General features: G+C 40.6%; 1 protein-coding gene across 4 annotated transcripts in view; it reads right to left on the reverse strand.

The window, feature by feature from the left end:
* Positions 1-2719: 2719 nt before the first annotated feature.
* Positions 2720-25973, reverse strand: part of PRDM10 (PR/SET domain 10) — a 48116-nt gene continuing 24862 nt past the window's right edge. For all 4 annotated transcript variants that reach the window (XM_007437825.4, XM_088139038.1, XM_088139039.1 and 1 more), the window contains 15 exons: positions 24351-24423; positions 23115-23232; positions 22198-22327; positions 21065-21289; positions 15257-15604; positions 13685-13840; positions 12603-12782; positions 11159-11269; positions 9261-9461; positions 7668-7814; positions 7331-7501; positions 6091-6231; positions 5426-5585; positions 3946-4058; positions 2720-3692 (listed from right to left, as the gene is read on the reverse strand). In XM_007437825.4, the coding sequence (XP_007437887.1) occupies positions 3480-3692; positions 3946-4058; positions 5426-5585; positions 6091-6231; positions 7331-7501; positions 7668-7814; positions 9261-9461; positions 11159-11269; positions 12603-12782; positions 13685-13840; positions 15257-15604; positions 21065-21289; positions 22198-22327; positions 23115-23232; positions 24351-24423 (2487 nt within the window). In that variant the 3' untranslated portion in view covers positions 2720-3479. The remainder of the gene's footprint in view (positions 3693-3945; positions 4059-5425; positions 5586-6090; positions 6232-7330; positions 7502-7667; positions 7815-9260; positions 9462-11158; positions 11270-12602; positions 12783-13684; positions 13841-15256; positions 15605-21064; positions 21290-22197; positions 22328-23114; positions 23233-24350; positions 24424-25973) is intronic.

Genomic DNA, 25973 nt, shown 5'->3' on the forward strand with positions numbered 1-25973 from the left:
GCACGCTTAACGGGCTCCCTGAATTGATCCATTTTCTGGCTACTCCCAGGACCTGCCCGGAGCCGTGAGCTAACGAAACGGTCTGGCTTCGCACGACACATAACTAAGGGTAACCCTATCCGAGCCCTGCGGGTTGTGCGAATGCATCTCTTGGGTCTTGACCTGACCTGATTAAGCTGGCGTGTGAACCTGATCAAGTGGGACCTAATCCGGTCGCTTGGGGTGAAATGCCTCTTACTGCCCCGCTACGAGACTCCCTCTGCTGCAGCAGAAGTTTCCCGGGGGGAAAGACGCTGTCCTCGCCCAGAAGAGCGGAGTTAAAGGGGGCCCTAGCAGAGCCCAGACCGTAGTTGGCGTTCTTTGGGAGACTCGCTTAGTCTTTATGCCGCAAGAGGGCACGAGATGACGAAACCACTGAGGGTACAAAGCATGGAAAGAGACAAGAATGCTCAGCGTAAATTAGTTTCGTCAGCCCCCTTCTGGGGCGTGAACTGGCCAGCTAAAGAAGTAAAGATCCTTTTCCTTTGGGGGCGGAGGATCAAAGGACACCCGTTTGTATTCCGTGTGGACTCCCGGACCAGTCCCTGCGGATTTCTAGGCAACATTTCGGAGGTGGTTTGCCGTCGCCCCCTTCTATGAGCAGAATTTAACCATCTGTGGCCCAGATGTTCATCATCATAACCTGTTCAGTTACAATAGCCAGTAACTCTCAATTACTTGCTGGCAACTTTGTGAAAGTGTTGCCTTGGTGTAAAGTACAAGTTTTCGCTTTCTGGAAATCCCAGAAGCAGTTTCGTAACCAACCTGAATTCTCTGTGTGTGTTTCTGTTTTTAAGTGCTTTCTACTTATTCATGATTGTATCTTCATTTATGCTAGCACCTCGCAAGATCAGGCCACTTTGTCAATATGCAGGGAGGTTTGAACCATTTAAAGTCTCTTGGGCTATTGCAATGCGCTCTACGTGGGGCTGCCCTTGAAGAGCATTCGGAAGCTTCAGCTGGTACAGAATGCAGCTGCCCGGGTTGTAAATAGTGTCGGCTACTCGGCACAGGGAACACCACTGCTTCGGGAGCTGCGCTGGTTGCCGGTGTGTTTCCGGGTGCAATTCAAGGTGCCGGTTGTCACTTTTAAAGCCCTTCATGGCTTGGGACCAGGTTACTTTAGGGACCGTCTTTCCCCAGTTGTTTCTGCCCGTCCAATCCAGTCCAGCAGGATGGGCCTGCTCCGGGTCCCGTCATCCAAGCAATGTCGGCTGGCGGGGACCAGGAGACGTGCCTCTTCCGCTGTGGCGCCTGCCCTCTGGAACATCTTCCCTCCTGAGATTAGAATGCCCCTGACCCTTTTGGCTTTTCGGAAGGCCTTGAAGACCTGGCTTTGTGCCTGGGGCCCCAAGTGTGCTAAGGGCCCTGTTTCATGGTTGTGCTGACACTGACAGTTTTTAAAGATCTCTTGGCTGTATTTATATTTAATTTTCTGTATTGTTTTAAGTATTTGATTGTTTTTATTATTGTTAGCCGCCCAGAGTCACTGGTCTGAGATGGGCGGCTATATAAACTGAATGAATGAATGAATGAATGAATGAATGAATGAATGAATGAATGCATTGAAACTTTGCACATTACTAATTACAAAGCATATAAAATGATTACAGTAATGCAAATTGTCTCTGTTTCTAGAGTGGATAAACAAATAATAATAAAGGAGCCTGAGGTACAAAGTAAGGTAGAAGCATTGCCACTTGAAGGAAGGTCTACCTCTTCCTCTCTGATCCAGTTTCTATTCTACAATGTTCTCTCACTGGAATTAATTTACAGTTGGCATTGTCAAGCACATTTTGGAGCAGTCTGTTTGACCATGTCTGCACTGCTTCTATTCCTATTTAAATGAATTGACTCCTTTGAATGAAAGGATAAAGCTGCTCTGTGTCATACACCATTTATTACACCACAAAGCGTTGGAGAAAATACATTTAGGGCTTGGAATAAACGTATTGTAGTTCACAATAGCGTCCCAAGAAGAAATGCCAGGGGATTAATAGCGATTTAGGATATATCTTTCAGTAAGAAAACTGCACTCCTGATCTCTTTAGCAAAGCAACAGAAAAAATGATTTTTCCCACTTGGTGTTAAATAAACATATGTTGTAAGTTTGAATAGGAACAGCACTCAAAGAAACTACCTTCAAGAAAGGTCTGCCATTTATCCAACAGTGAATTGTATTCTTCTCCCCCTCAGTATGTTTCCTGCAGCACAAACCACAGTACAATGAGTGAGAAGCCTGCTGTCTTGTGTATCTGAATAATAAATCTTATTTGCATAGGGTGTTATTGGTTGCCTCATTATATCCAGCCATCTTTTGAAACAGTTTTTGTATTGTCTTATAAGATTGATTTACCATCTATGTCAGTGATTTCCCTAGTGGAAAAAAGAGCATTCAGTTCATGGAACAGGCCACAGAAATGGGCAACTTTTTTTTCATCCAGCTTATAGCAAAGGGTTAGCAGGAAAAAAAAAACATAAGATCTGAAGCTGCAGCAGAGCAACATCTCCAGATACACAGAAAGGAAAGAGGTAGAGCTTATTTTCCAACACTAAAGAATCTCTTTATGGTAGCCACGGAATTAGGAGGAGCTTTCAAAGGAACCCCTTAATAAACAAGTTTCATCCATCCTCTTCTCACACACATCATTAATCAACAGACTGAAAGCCACCACAGGCATTAAAACATCTCCAAGACGTTTTATTGGATTTGCAGAGAAAAGGAACAATCCCTCTTACATAAAGAGAACACAATCAAAGACATGAAGCCTCAAACTCTGTGTTTATACTCCTCTGATTTGATTAGGCTTATGGGGGATCCAAGAAGGCTTCCTTCAAACTCCTTGGAATTGAGTATCTGGGCAGTGCAGATGGCATGTAAACACAGGGTATTAAAACAATACCAATAACCTAATTAATAATTTAACTGCTTCTGCACAGCTTCACAGCTTCATTGCCTTCTCTGTCATATGAACTGCGGGAAATAAGGGCTTGTAATTGAGTCTTAGTTCCAGGCAATTTATTTATTTATTTATTTCCTTTTCAAGCTGGTATATTCTCTTCACAGGCTACTTAGTAAAAAAAAAAAAAAGCCAAAAGAAATGTAAGCAACTGAAATGTACATAAGATATATTCTGCCAGTGGTGATGTGCTCAGCAAACCTTTCTTCCACTGCTGCAAATCTTTCCACGATTGGGGGGAAAAAAATCAGGGGGAGGTCTAGAAGAGGCTTAGTTTCCATTTCCTTTTATCATGTTTTGTTTAACAACTCCAGAAGAAGGGGGCGTCCTGCAAAGATTCCTGAATGAATTGCTTAGGTGTCATGAAGTTCTGCAAAGCCCCAGCAGATAAGGTAGAACTTCAAGGTATACAAATATTTGGGGTTATGATTTAAAATGTCACTAATCGCACTGGATGTCATTCTTTGTTGCAAACCCAGTTCATGGCTTTTCAATGTGCACATCACCGACGCCGTTAGCGTTGCTGGTGGCCGTGATAATGTACTGTGTGGTTTGCTGCTCGCTGGCTGTTTGCGATTCCAAAGAGTCGGAATGTGCAGGTGGCTGAGATAAATCAACTTCCACACTGCTAGAAAGAGACAGGTTTGGCTTGACATCCAGCTCGGGCTGACCTTCAGCGATCACATAATGCGTCTAGAGGAAAAGAAATGCACATAAGCTCACTCTCGCTTTTCACATTTTTCTCTCCTTTTTTAAAAGCCTTCAGTTAACATGCCATACAATGGGTTACTTCAAACAATCCCCTAGCAGGAGCTTTGAAATAAATCCTTTGTTTGCCCATCTCTTATTAAAGCATGCATAATTTGGAGCTGAAGACATGTTGCCGATATTCAAAAGCCTTGGCATATTTAATCATTTCAGTCAGGGTTGCCATTTTGCTTCTTACCTGGGCAACTGCTTTGACTTGCCCTGTGGTCACTGTTGTGACAGGAGGACCTACAGCTGTCTCTGCAATCACATACTGGCCCTGGGGAATAGTCATCATCTGAATCTCGGAGGCTGGGAAAAAAGATGAGGGAATCTCATTCGTTATCTCTAACAAGACGGAAGGTCGATAGGCCAAAGGAAGGCTTGGGAATTAATTGTAGCCCATAGAAGTTCACTTTGTAGGCCACAGTATATCAATGCAGGCTTTCACAGCTAGTGTCAACCCAGTGCTGGTGAGCTTCCAGGCTAATAGGCCATGGTTTAATTATCTGTTATCCTGACGTTACGCCAGCAGCTGTGGCTGGCATCTTCAGAGGTGAAAGGGATCTGCTCTGCAGTTCACAGATCACTTTTACCTCTGAAGATACCAGCCACAGTTGCTGGTGAAACATCAGGAAACCAGATAATTAGACCATGGGTTATTAGTCCGGTGCTTATCACCTTTGTAGGTCATGCTTCCTCAGCTGGCATAGTCATACTACAACTTCTGTTATTTCCATGCTGACTGTAAATTATGGCAGTTCTAGTCCTCTACATCTGCATGACTCCTTCCCAACCTGGTAGCTTGTATCTGTTACCATCTGTCAGGGGTGCTTTAATATGGCTTCCTCTATGGAGCGTAGAACTGGAGTTAATAGCCTAAGTGGCCTCTTCCAACTTTACAATTCTATCTAAAACTTGCACAAGTCCCAACTTATCCCATAACTTCACCCTTTAGAGTTTACATCAATGTTACCGAAGATTTGATTGTTTACATTTTGTGTGGCCAATCACTTGCCTTCATTTGAAAGTTCACAAAAGATAACAAAAGACTGATATTAAAACAAAAAGAAGTAACCAGTCAAAATAGTTCAGTTTTAGCATACAAACTGTTGTAATTGTTCAGGTCCAGGTAAAAACCAAGTGGCTTATGTAAGTAACATCAGAACAAATCAGAACATGGCATGGGAACAAAAATAAGAACAAAAATAAGATGGCTGCTTGTTTTTAGGGAAGCCTGAAAACATCAATTATGCCAAAAGATATAAAAGGAAAGAAGAACATTCTGGAGAAGTAAAAAGCATTTTTGCTCAAAGACTGAATACATGTAAGGCGGGGGGGCACATGCCACTTCTATCCTCTCAGCAATATAAATTGTACTTAACTCTGTTTGTTCAAGATACGGGACAAGATAAGTATTTTGGTTAAATAATACTCTATTCAAAGAGCAGCACAATTAAATTCAAAACTGGCCTGTGGATAAGGTGAGTGAAATTGCAAGGGTATAGCCCAAAGCTGGAAAAAGGAGATTTTGCATAAAGTATGAAGAAACGTGAGAAGTTTTGTTTCTCTTCAGATGGTTTCAACAATAGTTTTATCAAATCATAGCTCAGAAAGTGGGAATGAGATGTAGATGGTTTTAAAGCAAAACAGCATAATGGACCATATTTGGTACATACGATAGGTGCGAAATGAGTTCCACGTGTTGGGGAGATAGGCTTGCTGGACTGAAGAACCTGGCTGTGATGGATTTTGCGATGAGGGAGTTGTCTGTATCTGGGAAGGGCTGAGTTCCTGCTGAGAAGGTTGGGAAGAAGGACTTAAGGGCTGACTACCCACCTGTAGTAACAAAGGAAAGGCATTCCAGGAATTACAAGTTATTGGTCTAAAAGACCCATCTGTCACTCAGAGCTTTTCAACCAATAAAATATAACATGTTCATTCATTCATTTATAGCATTTTATTTCATGCTCTTCTGCTGAAAAGAATGACTGAAAAGTAAGATTTCAAGGCCCCAAACAACCATTTCATTTCTTATCAAAGTAACTTTGACTACAAGTGACCAAAACCTTTTAGTGCACACAAAAACATCTAAAGTTGGCTAGAATATTTCTCAATAAGCAGGAATTTAGGGTCAAGATTCTGTGTTCTATTTCATCACACCACCTACTGGAATGCAGAAATAACACTTTATCATCTCCAAAATAATAAAAGTGAGCACATTTTGTGCACAGCACTTTGAGCTATTTCATTGGTACCTTTAGCGACAATCTTATCTGCCGCCTTGAACTGTACATGCATCTGAAAGTAACATGTATATTCTTTACATGACTACATGACCTACCTGTGAAGATGATGGGGCTGCAGAGGTTGGTTCAGTGACCTGGATATGCTGCACTTGGATAGCATGCTGTGTGTATGACTGAGGATCGTGTAACTGACCAACATCCACTGTGGAATGCTGGGTCTGATGAGGTGAGGTAGCCTGGGAATCAGGAGAAAACATGTAAAGTCCAAGCCTACTTTAGAATTGTGGTTACAGTGGTATAAGTCTTAAAAGTTGACCAGGATCATTCTTTCTGCAAAATTCTGTTCTCTTGGGATGAATTGCCCAAAAGAACAAAGAAGAATCAGCCTGCTGCAACATCTTGTTTCCAAGTGTAATCTACACGATAGGGAGAAACCATCAGTCAATGGCAGGGAATAGTCTTACATTCTCAAAGGCCTAGCTTCAACTTTTGGCATCTCTTGCTAAGGGGTTCTTAACTAACAATACCCCTGTGATACTTTTGCAATATGCTGCCGATCAAGACAGATAGTAAGTAGTGTGGCTGGAGGGCCAATGGCTTGAATATAGTAAAGGCTCATGTACTTCTAGGAATCTTACAAAAGGCCTAAGTGATTTTGCTCCCCGAAAGAAAGAATATTCAAATGATGATAAACATAGAATTAACTAAACAATTGACAATTTGCCGTTCCTCTGGTAACAACCAGACCTTTGAATTGGGCCCAGAAGCCTACTGGTAACCAGTGCAGTGACTTTGATATAAATGTTACTCTACTCTGCTGAAGTTGTCTCACCAGCAATCTTGCTGCAGCTTCTGATAATCTCTAAAGGCTCCCACGTAGACCTTTTTGCAGTAGTCCAGTTGGGTGGCAATCAGGCCATCCTAGTCCAGATAGACATATAACTGGCACACAGCTAGTGCTGGTGAAGGCCTCCCTCACCACATCTACCACCTGCTTCTTGAGCAGGAGCTAAGAGTTTAGAAGGACTCTCAGGTCACAAACTACTTTCTCTGTGGGAAGTACAACCCCATCCCAAGTAACTACCAAGGCTGGTGTTATTAGATACTTACTGCCACTTAGCAACTTGTGTCCTGGTTGGATTCAATCTAAGCTTCTCCTGCCCCATCCAGATCCCGGACTAACACTTTCATGGCATCCCTGGGAATGACTGCCATTCATACATTATTTAGCTCAGTTTTATATAATCCCTGCTTCCTGAGATGCTCAGTGCCACTGCTGTCCCAAGCCAGCCCCTGCCATCTAGGACATCTAAACGCAACTCAAACAGAACTTACCTGAGCCACTTGCACAACCTGCAACTGTATATGTTGGGGCTGTTGCAAACCAGCTGTGGATTGTGATACAGGGATATACTGAATACGTGGAAAATCACCCTGGGGGGTTCGGTAGTCCGTGGTCAGAGTCTGTGACAGTTCCGTCATTGCTTGAGTCAGCAAATCTGATGTCTTGACAAAGGGGAAACAGGCAGATGAAGATCATTATACATTTTAAGTGGCAGTTATACATAATAGCATCTCTCAATCTGAATAAACTAAGCCATAACCTTTTGGCCCTTTCTGGCTGTTTTACTTCATCAGATATTCTGAATATTGAATATCCCTGAATTATTACCACAACGGTCTCCCCCGAAGTGCTGTCAGCGGTTAGAACAGCAGGAGCGGCACTAATTACTGCTGTTGTCAGTGGCACATGTATTGTGTTCGTTGGGATCTGAGGATATTCCGGGTGCTTCTTGCGAATATGTTGCACCATCTTGGTCTGTGTAGAGGTGCAAAAAAAGAAAACTATAAGATGATCAGAATATCAGCTTTGACTGCAGACATCTTCATTAGTCAGGCCAAAATATAGTCAACAATCCATAGCATGGAGCACAATGCAAGTTACTGCTTCTTCTACCCTGACATGAAGTCTTGGCATCTCAGCTCAGCACAACAAACTTGGAAAATTCTTTTACAAAGACTGAGTCTCAAGATGCTCAGGCATCATCTTGCCAGGACCGAGTGAGTCCATCCAGTCCAAACGTCTACAGAGAGGCTGCTGAGAATCTGTCCTCCCGCTTTAAGAAGTGCACAAGGCATGACTAGGTGATAGGCCTTCTCTGTGGTAGCCCCGCACCCTGAAGTACTTTTCCCAGAGGTAGATTGGCCCTTCTGAATTGAGCAAGCAGGTGAAAAACTGTGATATTTCAACAAGACTTTGGCCCTAGTTGAATGCGGGTACCCATCACAGGAAACGTTTTATAGTTGCCTTTCTTGATTCTATCAATTGTTTTATTGTCTGTCTTGGTATTTTCTGTGTTTGTTGTTTGCTACCTAGAGATCCTTAGGACTGGGGCAGGTTATAAATAGCGTTAAATAAATAAACCTCTAAAGCCAGTTCCAACGCTGTGAGAAAGAGCTCCATTATTAAATTCAGGAGCAGGCAGCCACTTCTCTACTGTGGTCCACAAAACAGTACGGACAGGGCTGTAAAACTGCCTAAATAATAGGATCCCAGCCAAAAAGCGCTCCTTTAATTACCAGAGGAGGCTATACAACTTCAGCGAGTAGATGGGGAAGCGGTAATATGGAAGGTCCAAGCTCACAAGGAAGTCTAGTTGTGGATGATATTAACATTGAAAGAATTCCTAATTTTGCAAGGATGCATACATCTTGAATATGAAATGTGAGAAGTGTAAGCCATGGAAGACCAGGTAGAAATGAAGCACATGGTATGGAGCCCATCCAGTGGTTTGTTTGAATGTACTGCTGTTGCCAGGGGGGTGGAGGGGTAGTGGGTTTGTATCTGGGGCCTTATTTCTGTAAGCCGCCCAGAGTCACAGTTAGTGAGTTGGGCAGCCATATCAATTGCTTTAATTAATTAAATAAATAAATAAAAAATAAATGTATGTGTACATGTGTGTGTGTGTGTGTGTGTATGAGATATTTTAGGATTAAGTGAACTTAGATGGACCGGAATGGGCCACTTTAAATGAGGTCGTTATATTTTCAGAACATGAGACTATTCAATGGGAGGAAATTACAGTAATACCTCAAAAAGGACATTGCTAAGTATATACTCAGCTATAACCTAATAAAAAACAGAAGTGGATATCCAATGAACACCCCTGTTATACAAATATATGCAGCTGCTACAGAAATAAAAACAGCTAGGGTGAAATATGTACATGAAAATATCTGGATGTTAAGGATAGATCTGTCATACCTTACTGCTGTACTGCTTGGAACAATGAGGGCAACAAACTGGTGGTGTGGCTATTGTTCCAGTCAGCTGGGTGTGTGTACTCAGCATTGGATCTGGCTCTCCTGGGCCTGCTGGACGTAACTTTCGGATACTGGGAGGAAGTTCTGCACCTGGGTGATTTTTCAAAATGTGGGCCTTCCGTTTGCTGGCACTCTTATAAACCTATAAAAGAAAGAGGAATTAATGACCCTAGGCACTGCCCTTAAAACTGTCATGTGTCAGCCACCCACCCAACTGGAGACCCTTGTAGAACAATTTCTACTTCCACCAGCTTTTACATGGCAGCTTAGAAACACATGTATTGTTTGCTTGTTTCTGTGTTTACATAGGTAAATGTGTCAGGAAGCTAGGAAGTAGTGAGAAAATAATGAGTTTTGGGGTGGTATTTCTCATCATAACACAAGATCTCACCTTTTTTCTCTGCCTTAATTAATACAGAGGTGCTGTCACACTAGTTCTGGTTTGTATCCATATCTGTGCCACAACTGCTTTGTGAAAGAGGCCATTTCTGCCCATTTCTATCTAATTCATAGATTTCTATCATCACTTCATCATCTCTTTCTCTTGTCATGAGAAACATCTATAGGTCGAAATAAGTTAACTGTCTTGGAAGAAATACCAATCAATTGCAACCTCTGGGTGGGGCTGTTTCCTTTTTACGTATCCCCCCTTTAGATGGAGGTGGGGAGGCACAAACAGGTGAATCTAGGTGGCTGGGCAAGTGAGAAAGGAAGTCAGAAATTCACAGTCAAATCCCATGTAAGAATAAGAAGAAAACAGATATTAACAGAATAATTAATTTACTTATATCCTACTCTAGGAATGGAAAGGAAAGGTAATGGTAAAAACTTGTTAACCTATGTAAAACTCTGGGAGATAAAATCTTGCAATACAGAATTTATTTAGGGGCTTGCAGCATACCCAGAAACAGTAAAATAATTAGACTGCTTCTGGTGACCAAAGTATACAGGGATCTTATTTCACTTTATGATGATTAGATAGCAAACTAAGTATCTCAGATAAACTAAGAGAAATGCAGTGACTAGCATGAAGCCAGGGAGTGTCTTAAGAATCAAAATATGACAGGGGTTTTAATATAACATAATATAATAACAGGGATTTCATGAATAAGGATAAGGATATTCATGAAAAAGGGAACGGCATTCATTCTCTCTAGCAGTTTTAATGCATCAAAGGATGTATCAAAGGGATGCCGCAAAATCTTTGCTTTATGAATATATCAAGTCAAACATTTGAATATTTGAGCCCAAGAATGACATGAAAACCTTCTAAGTGAATATGGATAATACTTTTCTTGGACTAAGATACTGTATGTGCAGTTTTATATAAGATGACACATAAGAGGCATTTTAGTGTTACAGTGTCATCCATTGCCATTTTACTATTCTTTGACTAGATTGCAGAAACATATTTGAATGATGCATTTCATTACAGTATGATAGCTTCATTCGTTAGCCTGGATCTGTATAGCAGCCAAAGATTTTTGATGTTAATTTTTTTAAAAATCATATCTTAGAAATTGCAAATGAAAAACAAAGGAGACCATACAGTATGCCTTATATAATGCAGTTCCCTCTCATTCTATACAGCAGTTCTCTCAATCTTTAAAGCACTCCAGTATATCTTCCAAGAAAAGTGCAATTTGGATTCTCAGGGGTTAGATACATGCTTTCAGCTGAGACTTAGATTTATCTTCTTTCAGAGCTCTTTTTTTTTTTAGTGTCCTAGAAACTCTTTTTTTGGGTCCTCTGAGCAAATAATAAATCAGTCTGAAGGGGGAAAATCCGTAGATCTGTTACAAACATTTAATTCCATGTATACAGCAAGTCATTTCATACCTTATCACAGTACTGACAAAAATAATCTCTGTTAGGCTTGATGATAGGCAGTGTTAGCTCTGGCACCTCTTCTATTTTCATATCAGGATGTCTCTTCGATAAATGATTCACCTAAGAAGAAAAAGGAAAGCACCTCTTTTAAAAAGCATTAGAACCACAAACCGAACCATGGCTTTAAATTACAACAAAGACACGGATCTCCTATATTTACTTCCTTGCAATAATAAGGTGTAGAGATCTAGGAGTCCTAAAGCAAGAAGACCCAGATACAGACCTATAGAGAAGTGTATCCATCTATTACAAAGATGGCAATTCCCAGACAACAGTTAACATAGAATTGAATATCAAGGAGTCATTAAATGGAGTCTGTTCTGAATGTGGTTTGGAGGGTCAGACACACCGGTGTTGAAAATCTATCAAATTTTTGGCTACCTTTTTAAGGCAAGGAATATATAAATACACTGGAATAAATACTACAGTGATGATTTTTAAAAGCCAACAGAAGAAAATAAAATTTAAAAAATCTCCTTTAAAAAAATACAAAGGAAAACCATCCCTCCCCTGCTCATGGAGCTGATGCAGGCCTACCCACTTCACATCTGTTTTATCCCCATTCAGCTGTCAGCAAAATACAAGCAGCAACAGAACAGTATGAACTGTGGGCATTTAATGATTTAAGGCTAAACATATAATCCTTCATTTATTAGGCACAATCAGGATTTTTCTGGGCCTCTTATGTATTTGATGAATAGGATGAACTCATGGCTGTTTTCAGCCTTTTGTGAATCTATTCACATCACCCATTTACTATTAATAGTTGCTCTTCATTTATAGCTCAAGCAGCGGCTTGTTTTTCAGGCAGAGAGAGCCTAACTTTAATAAATAGCATGGTGCCAGATAGGATATTGTACCAGGATCTCGAGAACCAAAGTTCCAATCCTTGTTCATCTGAGGGGATAAGCCTTGTAATGGTCCTCCTCTTAAATCTAACCATTCTCACAGGATGGTTGTCAGAATAATACAGAAGAAACTCCAATATTCCTTGGAGGGATGGTAGGACAGGTGCAATAAATTCATATAAGCAATACTGAAGAGAAAGAACAAAAGGTGTTTCTGCAAGAATGCCATTTTGCTTGATATTCCTATAATCCTTGCTCCAAATATGGGATGGCCAAGGGGTACAGCGTAGCATGGCAGAGTAAGGTTGTTTCCTGATGACAACAGAAGAAAACAAAGGTCCACTTTCGAGGCGCCTCTTGAACAAAAAAAAAAGAACTTGGTTCTGCATGCAGCCTTAGCACTGGAGATTGTGCTCTGAGTATATCTATGAATTTTTTTAAAAAAAACTTCAAGCTCACACAGAACAGACACATCTATAAAATGGTGTCTAATTAGCGGAGGTCCATAGGCTAGGATTTTGAGGAGTCTGGAATATCTAACTAACCAGCATGCCTCGTCTTCGGAAACCCATCATACACAAGCGACACTTGAACATGAAACTCTCATAATCGGTAGAGGCGATCCGAGGCTTGAATGTTTTGGAGCGACTAATGCGGTCAGCTTTCTTAGCTTCCCTTTCTGGATTGTGCATTCTCTGCATGTGCTCTCTCAGCTTGTCCTTCCTCTGGGGGTGGGGGATGGGGGAGAGATCAAAATAATTAGACAGAACAATGAGTAGAGACATTAAATACATCGTCAAATAGAAAATGTAAAAGTTGGCCTCTAAAGCAGATTAATCATGAATAAAAGGAAGAAAATATATCTGCTAAAACTTCAGTTGAATTTGTTAGGTGACAGATACAAAATTTCATCAGTTGATCTGCAGTGCTCACAAAAATATTAAAGAAAGGGACTCTTTACTACTGGGATCCTTCCAGCATTAAGGACACTTATGATAAATTAAGGTATATTCAGATTCATATTAAGCATTAAGGAATATAAGTTGATTATGATTGTAGGGGGTTGTGTAGAAAATCTCAAAAAGTATTACAATTTATAGCAAATACTTACTTTGCAAATTTCGGTTCACTGCTAGTAAGTCTCTAATTTAGAAAATATCAATCTATGGTATTTTGGATATTGCAGAAATGCAGTTTCCAGAATCCTACATCTTTGTCCATGTTTCACAAGGCTGTTGGTCACTGAAATCCAGCCATATGAGGAGGGCCAGAAATTTCCCATTCCTGGTCTAATCTCATAGCAAGAATCTTAAGAGTGCACCACAAATAGGTTTGGGACTTGTGCCTTCCATTGGAGTCTTCACACTGTTGACTCACTTATCTGCAATGTATTGTAAATGTGGCTTTCCATCACAATAAGCCATTTGCTCACAAGCTGCTGAAGCAAAGCACAACCCACACGCTTGTGCATATGCATCACGTAAAAGGCGCATGCCATGGATTGATTAGTGCCAAATTCAGCATGACTTAGATGTTGGCAGATTGCTTCTTTTCTGAACAGACAGCCTTGGCAACCCTGTCAGTCTATTATTGCTTCCAGCATAGAAGAACCTGTAGGCTGCATTACCTTAAACTGTTTGCCGCAGGTCGAGCACAGGAAGTCCTTGCGATCTGAGTGTCGCAACATGTGAAGTCGCAGCTTGTCAGGTCGGCAGAAAGCCTTATCACATTCTGTACACTGGTAAATCTTTTCTGAATGGAAGCTGCGCACGTGCTTTTTCACCTGGTGAAAACAGTCAACAGGAAAACGCAAAACAAAACATTCCTGAATTCCACTTAGTCAAAATCTCTTTCTTAATCATAGTCTTACGTGGTCTTAGTCTTAATTCCACACAGGACTTTACCATTTGCAGCACACGGTACTGCTGAGATTGCTAACATTTCTTTTTTTGAGCAGAATAAGTCTCCAGACAAGAATGGAATAAATCTTGATACATTTAGAAAACCACGGTCTAGATAAGCAATAATAAATTGAGTGCTGTCCTGTCCTGTCCTGCTCCAAATAAATGCCATGTCTTAACATTGTAAAGGAGAAGGGGAGTATGAAAGCACTGGATGTGCTGATTAAAAAGAGTGGTGGGGACACAGCAACAGAATAATTCTTCCCCTTTTTCTTTTGGAAATAATGCGACTTTGTTAAAAACAGATCTAGACAACTTCTCATGCTTTGTAGCTGGGTCTTGTAAGCAGATCAAGGCTTCTTTTGTAAGAGGAACATTTTTATTGTACTAATAGCTGAACATTAATAGATGTGTTAAGAAAGGAAAGGCCCACCAGCCCAGAATAAATTTCATCTTGTTCCCAATGGCTTCAGCCACCTCAATTAGGATGAAGTAGAAAGTCAATTCTACATGTGTTTGGGAAACAGGAGTATAAAACAAAAGATTCAATGGCTGAGTTCACATAACGTGCTTAATTTGGTTACCAAATGAACCTACTGACTAAATTCATACATTACCCTGAATTATATCTAGGTCTGTACAACAGACTACCTCCCCCAAACAACTAATTACAGGTGGTTCTCAGGTTATGACCATTTGTTCAGTGACTGTTCAAACAAACTTGCGACAGTGCTGAATGAGGGAGACTTACAATGAGTCCTCGGAATTCTGGCTGTTGCAGCATCCCCACGGTCACGTGATTGCAATCCAGGCATTTGGCACCTAGCTCATGATTATGACATTGCAGTGAGCCATGGTTACATGATCATGATTTCCAACATTCCCATCCAGCTTCCCACAAGCAAAGTCAATGGGGAAGCCAGCAGGAAATTGGAAGTCACAGTCACGTGATGACCTCATTTAATGATGGCACCCGGGACTGCTGTTGCTAAGCAATGCAGTCACATGACATCACACTATACAACCGCGTTGCTTAGCAACAGCAATTCCAGTCCCAATTTCCATCATAACCCAAGGACTACCTGTAAGTTTAACTCCTGCACATAGAGAAAGAAAATACCCAAGTCTGTTTCAAAAATTATATGCATACAATTTTTCCCATGTGGAAATGATCTCATTAGAAGGAAAAGAATGCGTAGCTTAATAACTGTGGCCTTGTTGCAGATTCAAGCCTAAGGGAACAAATAGCACCGAATAGCACGTAAATGACATTATTATTGATCCTCTACCAAACTCACCTGGATAAAATCCGGAAAGCGTTTTTTACAGGTAGGACAAGTGAAATAGCCATCATTAATGTGGATTGCCACATGATCTTTCAGCAAGTCTAAACGGTCAAAGGACTCAGGGCAGAAAATACAAGAGTAAGTCTTCTGGTCCAGATGAAACTTCATATGACTTTCCAGGGCATTGCTATTAATGAAGCCCTTGTTGCAGATGTCACAGGTCAAAGGACAATTTCCTTCCCGTCCATGGAACCTTAAATGCTGGTCTAATTTGTCTTTGTCACGGAATGCCTTGCCGCAATGCAAGCATTTGAAAGGACGAAATGATTTTCGGATGAATAAGTGCTGGAGAGCTGCATTCTGAAATGATACATCCAAGAAGGGATAGGTTAACTAGCCAGGATACTGAGGAGCTTACATTGTGACAAACATCTGTAAAGTCTCTATCTGTGGTGTATCAAGAAGAGAAAGAGATTTGCCCAAAGATACAACATTCAATCAGTGGCACAGCCAGGAAAAGTCTGAGTCTCTGTTTGTAATTTTATAGGTTATTCAATACCCTGATGGCATCTCTTGATACACATATTTCTATTCCACTGTTTTTCTTGGGATTGGGCTATGTGTGATTTAAGAGGGCTATATCAGCTTATGCTTCATGCATTTGTAAAACTAGGGTAAGAGAACACATAACAAGTCATCATTGTATTATGCATTTTTCCCTCAATTGCCTCACTGGCAACCCATAATACGCATAGTCAGGAAACACCTGATGCAATAATCTCATATGAGAAGTAAATTTCTATTAGTTCAGATGATTTGTTCATCTAGCCCAAGATAGCACCAGTGATGCTCTAGGATTTCACTTAGAGAACTTTCTCACAACTAGCATCTTTTTAACTGAAGATGCCACAGCCTGAATCTAGGATACCTTCAGATGCTCTACCACAATTACAGGTTTCCCCTGGTAATTTCATATGACCAAGAAAGAGGTAGAAAAAAACCATTTCCTAACCAATTTTCTTTCCTTTTTCTTGTCCCTTTGATATATTTACCTGGTAAACTATGGAATCGATACTCTAGCTCAGTGTTTTTCAAACTTGGCAACTTTAAGATGTGGGGACTACAACTCCCAGAATTCCCCAGCCTACTGTTTATCATAATATGCGAGATCAGAACTGACTATAATAAATAACAGTGGAGTTTGCCCATAATGTCCTGCCATTTGGTCCCCTTCTCTCTCAACCTATGAATCTGTGTGGATGTTTTATTTGAATACCTATTTTTTTCACCTCTGCATATTACGGGAGAGATTACTGTTATCACACCTGGAATCAGACTAATATGGGAAAGGCTTCAAGCCTCAAAAACAATATTTAAGTTTAGTCTAGAGCAATTCAGTGCATTTTTCTACCAACCTAATAGGGATATGGAGTCTACAACCCAGTCTGCACCCTTTACATCTCTTTATTCTACTGCAAATGAGCTAAGCTGGAATACGAATTGCTATGGGTTCCATATTCACAAGTATTATTTCAGGTAAGGAATGAATATATCATTAATATATACAGTTAAAAAAAAAGCACTTGATTTTCTGCTAATAGAAGAGCAACAGGATATTAACTAAGAATCCATAAGACATATACAATAATTGGATAAAGTGTCAGACTAAATTCCTTTAAATGGTTTTAATTACTGGAAAAATAGCTACAAGATGAATATACTACATGCCTGAACACCTGGACTCTAGCTGTTGAGAAAAAAATTTTTTTAATTAAATTATGAAGGAATAGCATGTTGGGCAACTGTGAAATTCTCCAGGCTTTTTCTATTTTAAGAGGCATATGTGCCTTTGTACCTTTAATTTACAAAAGACTGCATACATTTCAAAAGCACTTGTAAATCTGCTCTGAATATGAGGAAGGAGAAAGGAGGGGGTGTGGGTGAGGAATTGTAGCACCCTTAATATTTGCTTTCCTTTACAAAAAAGGAAGCTTCCCCCCAAATGAACAAAGATATGCTCAAACCTGCAGAACCATGTTATTTATTCAGGACAGGAGAGCAAAACAAAATACACTACAGTACCACTAATCGAAGTATTAGGAAAGTAGCAATGATTCTATCAAATGACCTCCACTGTTCTTCCTATGTAACTTCATTCTTAGTTTTCATTTTTTTTCTCCACACACACAAAACTAAAATATTCCACACGTTTCCCATCTCCGCCTACGTTAACCAACGCCAGTGGAATCATTTCTGTTTGGACTGGGGTAGTGTGGTGGTCTTAGTTCCAAATGTCCTGCATGCTTCAGTAATTAAAAGAGGGGTTTTGATGTCAGTGAATAACTGGCGTGGGAGCCATTCCTCCACTGTTGTACGGGAGATCTCCAATTACAGGACACCAACCCAGCAGAAGATTGAAAAGGCAGCAGGGCTTTGTACACCCCTACAGAGTAGGAGAAAGCACTAAAGAAAATTTGCACTCACAAGCTGCCATTTCTCTTCCATTATTAAACACTGCTTGTTTTCCATTCTGCTTCTCAAGCATTCACTGTTAATTCCTGTTCAAACTTTAAGAGCAAAAAATCCAGGCAAGGCAGAAGGCACAATTGCATTAAAAAAGAACCCTAACCATTAGGACAGATCCCACAGCCCCATCATGCAACAAGCAGCGGGCAGCTTTCTTGCTGGAAAAGCTTTCATTTCTCCAAGTTTGCACTGCAGGAGCCGTGATGAAGAAAGGTTTAAACGGTTAGGGTTTTGGCTAGAGTTTGGAAATGCTTGCCAGGTGCTTGGAGCTGTTGAAAAACATCTACTATATTGCAACGGGATACAGTAGAGACCAGCATCTAGCTACCCTTAGCTGATTCTCCCCTGCCCAAACAAAAAAGCTTAGAATTGGGCCAAATTCACATTTGGATAGGAGACCACTAGAAAATCCAAGGGCTGTAGACTAAATGGGAAGTTGGAAAAAGAAAAAAACACAGAAGAAGGCAGTTGCAAACAACTTCCTTACTGCTAGCACGAAAAACACATATGTAGATATATCCATGTACAGGTAGTCCTTGCTTAACCACAATAGGGACTGGAAAATTCATTGTTAAGTGGGGTGGTTGTTAAGCGAGTCGCGCCTGATTTTACCACCTTTTTTGCAAAGGTCATTAAGCGAATCACCACACCCGTTAAGTGAATCATGCGATTGTTAAGCAAATCACTCTTTCCCCAATGATTTTGCCTGGCCAGAAGCTGGCCAGGAAGGTCGCCAATAGTGACCATGTGACCCTGGGACGCTGCAACCATTGTAAGGGCAAGCTGGTTGCCAAGTGCCTGGATTGCGATCATGTGACCCCAGGGGTGCTGCATTGGTTGTAAGTTGTAATTCCCTTTGTTCAGCACCATTGCAACTTGGAATGGTCACTAAAGGAATGGTTGTTAAGTGAGGACTACCTGTAGTTACCATGAGTTAAGATTAACTTGAGGAAGTCTCAATGAGCTATTCCCCTAATTACGTTGATGGGCACAAGTGATTCTGCACATAAATCAAATGACAGCAGGGGCAGGAATATTCTACATCATTCCATAAAAGGCTTAAGCTTGTCCTTGCTGAAAATTAGACAATGCAGATCAAGCCCACCATGCCGCTCCCACAGAAAATGAAATCAACTGACCCCAATAATGTTGTGCAAAATGAATACTGTGAGAGAAAGGGGGAAAAAATATGCATCAATCTTCTGCATACCAGGCCTGATGTTAAATATCTGCAGCATGCCCTCCATCTGAAAGTTTTTCTCTTAAACAAACAAGCCAGAAATGCTTTAGCTTTTCCTGAGCATCAGTCCTTTCCTCCTCTTGGTATCATATCCCAAATTCCATTGGCAAATTTTCTCTGTAGCATCTGGGACAGCTTTAAAAAAAAATCCAAAGACTCTTTTCCACATTAAACTAACTGTATCTCTCTTCATTATCTTGAAGAATGTTCTGTTCAGGAGAGGGCATGAACTGCTATGCCAAAAATGCTGGTAAAAGGCAAAGTAAATAAGATACAGTGTTTAAATTCTATAGAATGTTCTTACATAAGACAATACATAAGAAATATCACTTGCTGTGGAGTATCTGGGATTCTTCTGAAAACATATGGCTCGAAGGCTGGATTTTAACTTGAAATGCCCTCAATTATATGAGTGCATTTCAAACTGAAGTCCAGTCTTACAGCCACAGAAACCAGTTGAAAGAGACCACTTATCTCATCAGATAAACATTCCTGCTCAGACAGTATCCTAGCATCTAGCCTCTACATGCAGTCCCCCAAGGAAGGAGAGTCCTTCGTGTGTTCTTAGTGTTAGGAGGCTTTTTTTAACATTCAGCAAGATCTGCCTTCTTGAAAGTTAAGACAAGCATTCCGTGTCTTGTTTTCTGGGATAACAGAACAAGACAAACTTCTTTTGTGCGCCCTCGCTTGGTACTTGTGAAGTGCTGTGGTATTCAGCTCAATCTTCTCTTTTCAAGGTTAAACATGTCCAACCCCTTCAATCTCTCTTTGAAAGGACCTTTTTTTCCCAGGAAATGTTTAAAATCCATTGCTGATCCAGCTTGTTCCATATCATTGTAAAATTGCCTAGTGAGGGAAAAGGGGATGATTTGTGTATGTAGAGAATTGACACGATGGTAAAGATGTTCGACTAGGAGAGGGGAGACCCAGATTCTAACCCATCCTCAGCCAAGGATGTACATTGAGTGATTTTGGACCAGTTGCTCACTCCCAGCCCAGTCTACCTCAACACATAGTTATTTTGAGGAAAAATCAGCAGAAGGAGCATTATGTACACCACCCTGAGTTTCCATACAAAATGTGTGATGTAAAATCTAATAAATAAATATATAACTGAAAATATGTACAATGCTTGAAAAATTTGAAAAAATTAAGAACAATTTGATATAAATCACTATGTCTTTAACAGTTTCAATGGGAACTAATAGAAACTATGCCAAAGATTATTCTTCACATGCGATCAGATTTCTGAAAGAACTGCATTAATGGTTCTGAATTCATCCTGCCTTGCTCACTCTTTTAAGGCAACCACAGACAAATCTCCTCATGTCAGAAATATATGAAGGCTCAACCCATTTGCAAATCTTGGTTGCAGAAAAGGCGGTGGAGAAAAGGGGCATAAGGTAATCTCCTGAATGAATAGTTTAGACTACTCGCCTGAAGAATTTCTGCCTTTCACTTGCTAAAATAGCAGCAGGTTCAAAGAATTTGCTCTTGGTATGCCCAGTTCTCAGCACAGCCTTAATCTCATAATCTTTGCCATAAAGAAAAAGTAGTAGATATTAGTCAAGGTCACAGTACATCTCTGGCCATGTCTTCTAATGGTGACATACATGTAGAGGGTGCTGCCAGCAAGCCATTAGTATGCATCACTTCATCCAGCTGTTCAGAATATTCCTGCCTGCCAGCCTGTACAGACCAAGGTTCCCAGGAAAGGATCACCAAAGATCATGAATCTAATCAATTTCAAATGGTACCCAGTTTCCCCAGCGTGGGAGGTTTAGCAACTGACAGAAATAATTTGTAAAAGATCAGCAATCACAGGCAGGCAAATCAAGAGTAACCAAAGAAGCAAAACCCCCAACACTAATTTTTCCCTAATTTGACACTAAGGAAATTTTAATTGTATGCCTAGATATTATGTTTTACTTTGCAAAAGTTACTTGGAACGTGGAAGAACACTGCCAATCAAAACATCAACAACCCTTATTACAAAACCAGAGCTGAACACAACATAAATGCAGGGCTGGCCAGCGATTGAGTTCTTCACTTACCCGGATACGCTTTGCTCGCCGCATGTCATCCGCCGTCATCAGGCTTTGAGTAGCCACCACCGTCTGCTCATGTGGCTGAAGCTGCAACGAGTGGCTTTCAGGCAGCGGATCCAAGGAGGATGGTGTCTCTGGGGGCACTGAGGTCTGTTCTGGTTGGTCTAGTCCATTCAGAGTGGCTTGCCCAGCCTCATCAAACTGTCCCTTACTGGCAAAAGGCAGCAAGTCCTGCAATTATAAGTCAAAGATATAGTCGTGATGCACACCAATGTCATTCGAACTCCCTTCTTTGCTGCTATCTATGTACTGTTTGCTTATCAATAGAGTTATCATTTTTTTAGTTCTGCCCCTGATAATGCGATTGCAACTCCTACATTCAGTGCTATGCTATCCAGAAAGAAAAAAAGCAAAATGTTGGTTTATTCTCCTGAAAGAAAAATGCTAGCAGTGAGGGGAAAAGGAGGATCTCTTGGGATAGGTTAGAAATACGAGAAGGATCCCACCCAGAAAAAAAAGGGTATGACAATCATGAAGGTATGAGCTAGCAAGGATCCTACGGTCTTCTTGATCCTGGCAGTCAGAAAATCAGTTTCATGCTCCTGCCTGCTATACAGCTTCAAGGCTTGCTGCACACAGATGGGCTACTCATTGCTGATAGAAGCCACTAACTAGCCAGCCATCATGCCACACAGATTGCCTTCTAGCTTAATGTCCTACAATCTAGAAGGGGCAACTTTTTTCTCCAGAAACCACATTTTTATTCATTAATTTTTTCCTAAACATCATATGACACATCCCATGATAAAGCAATGTGAGTAGATTGGAAGAAACATTTTTTTTTTTTGCTCTTCTTTCTTTTCTTGGTGGAGAGAAGTTAGAAAGTTAAAAAAAAAAACCCTGCAAAATAGGTTTGTTTGTTTTTTTAAATGCAACCAAAATGTAGATGGTACAACCTGTGGGGTTCTGGAGGCCTCAAAAATGGTGCTGAGGGGCTGCTCCAGCTGTTGGAGACACTTGGCTCTTTTTCCAGAAATGGAATTACATGAAATGAGTTCCAGGGGATAATCAGGGATCCAACCAAACAGCTCAGTTCCTCATTTCTACAAAAGCCATCCACCTCCTCCGTACAAGTATACCTGTGTCTCTTCTGCACACTTCCCCCCGTTTTCACTGGTTACTTCCAAGCGCACGAACTTAGGAGGACGGCCAGGTCGCCTTCCTGGTCCAAACCTTCGCTTTCCTCGTCCGCGGCCTCTGCCTCTTGCTCTAGAAAACATAAATTTCTGGGTTAGAGGAAAGTGATATGCCTTGTCATTCTTTCTGAACATCAACTTAAAAAAAGGGGCAGGTGACCACAGCGGTCCAGATATTGTTGGACACCCAGTTACCATCAGCCTTAGTCAGCAAGATTAGGAATGATGAACACTGTAGTCTAAACAGATCTGGAAAACGGCAGGCTTCCTATTATTTATTTATTTATTAAATTTGTATGCCGCTCATCTCCTATCCTTAGCCTAAGCTATAACACTTAAAAACTTGATAACCAAGAAAAGACTTCTATCAGTTGTTCATGAAATATATCCTCTGGTGGAAGGAACAGGGATGATGACATAGGAAGGATTCAAGTAATCTAGCATCTTGTTTCTCCCCGAGAGTCTTAATGCCATGGATGATTTACCTTGAGGAGTCCATCGACCTTTGTTATAGAATCTCCTGTACAGCTGGGCTATCAGCTTTTGTGGGGAGTGGGAGGGTGGAGAGAATCTAAAGTGGACTTGGAACTAAAGGCTGATGATCCTGAATGGGCAACTGCCACCTTGGTCTTCCAAACCTCTGGAATGCAGAAATGCTGCCCCGTCTCCTAAACAGCATTTAAGCACTCCATTCTCGGGGAAGGAGGTATTCACCTAAGCAAACAACAGCTAGCCTTAAATAATTACTGTACACTCTTCCTCGGAAATCTTGGACAGAATTCTTGGATCTTTCTGTTTCTCTTGGACAGAAATTTCCACAGAACAGTTCAGCTGGGTAAATGACAGAACTCTTAAAATACCTGCTGAAGAAGTCCAGCTTTTCATCATGGGAGTTGAGGTGTTGCTGGAGTTGTTCTGAGCTCATGAACCGTCGATTGCACTCATAACATGGCCAGTTTTTCTCTTGTTCGCGGAGAACTGCATTTTCAAGTTAGACTAATCAGTAGTAAACACTCAGAAACCCCCAAGCTTTTCAGGTTTTTGTCAGTTATGCACCCTGTCCTCCCACTCTGTAGTGGAAATTGGAATGACTGGAGAAGGCCATAATTTCAGCTTACAGGTTATATTTTATCTTCTAATAAAGGGCACTCTCAGAAGGAAAAATAGGGTGATAAGCAGACAGTGGACAAAAAAAAAGCATATAAAGATTTACTACAATAGTTAGTTATCCCTTTATTCCTCCTTCTAACCAATAAGCTGTCCCAATGGATTGAGCTTTTCCAGAAATGTTGCATTTGAAACAAGTTATACAAACCTACAGCATTTATTTTGCATCCAATTACTCCATTCATGAGTCTTTACTCTGAATTTTTGGCTAGGCAAGGGTAGTTGCAGGAATAAATGAACAGATAATTGAGAGGCATAAGGAGTTATATGGTTAGAAAGCTAAGGAGGAAAGCTAAAAATAAAAAAGCTGTTTCAGAATATATTAGCCCACTTATTGCAGCTTTGAGAGCCCGGGACACAGCTAAACTTTGCAGCCATGCAAATTTCATGAAATAGATAGGAAGTGCTGCACATTTTCAAACATATCCTAATGAAGACTAGAGACTTAAACATTCTCAGGAATTGAAGTTTTGTGTCACAATTAATACCAGAACATCAGTAATCAAATTTGTAGAAAAAACTAAAATTTCTAAGGTTTATTACTTATTAGACTATTTCAGCAAAACAACTAGAACCTATATTTGTTTTTCTAGCTTCTATTTTTGTAAAGGCTCAATATGATAGTGGCTGTGTGACATCCATTATAATAACAGGGATTGAAAGGGGAATGAATTTGGTACTTTAATTGCTGACCCATATTTGCCACCAACAGCCCTTACCAAATGCGTCGAGCAAAAGCAACATCTACTAATGTGCAACACTATTATGCGAGAATGCATTTTAACAGCAAGACTAAGCAGCAGAGCCTTAACAAGGATCAAATGATAATTAGAGTCTAGAGGAAACCATGCGTATAAATGGCATCTGCTATCAAAAGTACAACTACTTTGCAATTTTAAAATTCCATTAAAGAAGTAAGAAGATGATACCTTTCCTCTCCTCCTCTGATACATCGTGGATTTTCTGATTGACAAACTCTGCATAGGAGGCAGCATACCACACCTAAAACAGACGCAGTAGGTTGAAAGGAAATTCATAGGCAGCTTTTTAAAAAGCGAAATAGAATTAACTGAATCCTGCCCGTCCTCCACAAGTTGTAGATTTGGGAGGCAGCCCGGGGTGACAGAATCAACTTTTGGGTTAAGCAGTGGTTCAAGTCCAAGCTTTCTCAGCTCAATCCTTCCATTCTGTTCACTGAATCAAACTAGTTTCCACACTGATCCGCAGCTTCTAACATGCTATTATTTTGTCCAGGCCCAATACTTTTATGAAAGAGGGAAAAAATATATAGATTCAGCTACTGCATCCTCATAAGCAAGTGAGGATTTCTGCCAAAGGATCAAGAGGCCTTTTATACAAATCAATCCGTAAGATTATGGGTCATAGAGGGATTTTTAAAATTGTATTTCCCATTCTGTGTGACCGAGAGCTAGCATAAATGGCTTGACTACAAGTCTTCTTTTAACTGATTGCCACAACCACACGCACACACACATTTTTAGAATATCACATGTGTAATGGAGGAGGGAGAATGTGCTTTTTGTTCAGTGTTGCTTTGACAGGGACTGACTCTGGATCACAGATCCTGCCTTATCACGCTGAAATCTGCATTCTCCCGCTGCTCTCAGAAATAGGACACAAGAGGTGGCAGAGACTCCAGGGAACAGAAAGAGCCAGATGGTGGCACTCATCTTGTGAATGCCCTCCAGGTTTTTGTTTTTGTTTTTTTAATGTTAAGCTTACAGCTTTTTTCCCAACTGTTCTCTCTAAATTCCATTTGATTTGCTTCTAATAAAAGATAAAAATAACTTGGTGATGACTGATTTTCCGGCTTGCAATACCAGATTATCATCCACACCAGCCAAGCTGCAAACCTCAGAGGTATGCTGACTGAAGTAAATGGTATCTTATTAACTAATAAAGATTCAGACAAGGGGGGGCGGGAACCCACATTTGGGGGCAGGCAGGACAAAGAGCCAGCAAGGAGAAGTGGAAGAGGGAATTAAAAAAATAAACCAAGCTGCTTCAGTGTACATTCATTTTAGAGCTTTTATCAATAATGTGCAATATTAATACAGTACAGAATCCTTCACATCCTGGAGCCCTCCAACTTATAGTCACAACACACCAGGAAGGAATCAGATTTGAAAAGGCTGCAACAGAACCTATTTGAAATATTTTACATCAGGTTCAACTAAACTTTCCATCTGTTTATACTGATCAACGTGAATTAAATAATTCTGTAATAAGCTGGAAATCATCAGCCAAGATGAAATCAAAAGCTCCTGAGCAGTCTTTCTTTTAATCTCAGCATAAATGATGATGCTACCAATTCCACAGTTAATTCAGTATGCACAAATGATCCATTGGCCTCCCTGAAATGTGAAAATGGTGTGGTTGTATCAAAAGAACAACCAGTGTAATTTATGTTCTGAATTTGCTCGTATCATCTGAAGTGGAACCGCAAGCTCTACTTCTGAAAGTGTCACAAATCAGAACCTTAAAAACCTCTAAGAAGTATACCTTTTGACCATTTAACCCAATGAATAAAA

This window comes from Python bivittatus, unplaced genomic scaffold (assembly GCF_059951505.1).
Source record: "Python bivittatus isolate LINGU-HERP-01145 unplaced genomic scaffold, Pbiv_v1 ctg000320_np1212, whole genome shotgun sequence".
Lineage (NCBI taxonomy): Eukaryota > Metazoa > Chordata > Lepidosauria > Squamata > Pythonidae > Python > Python bivittatus.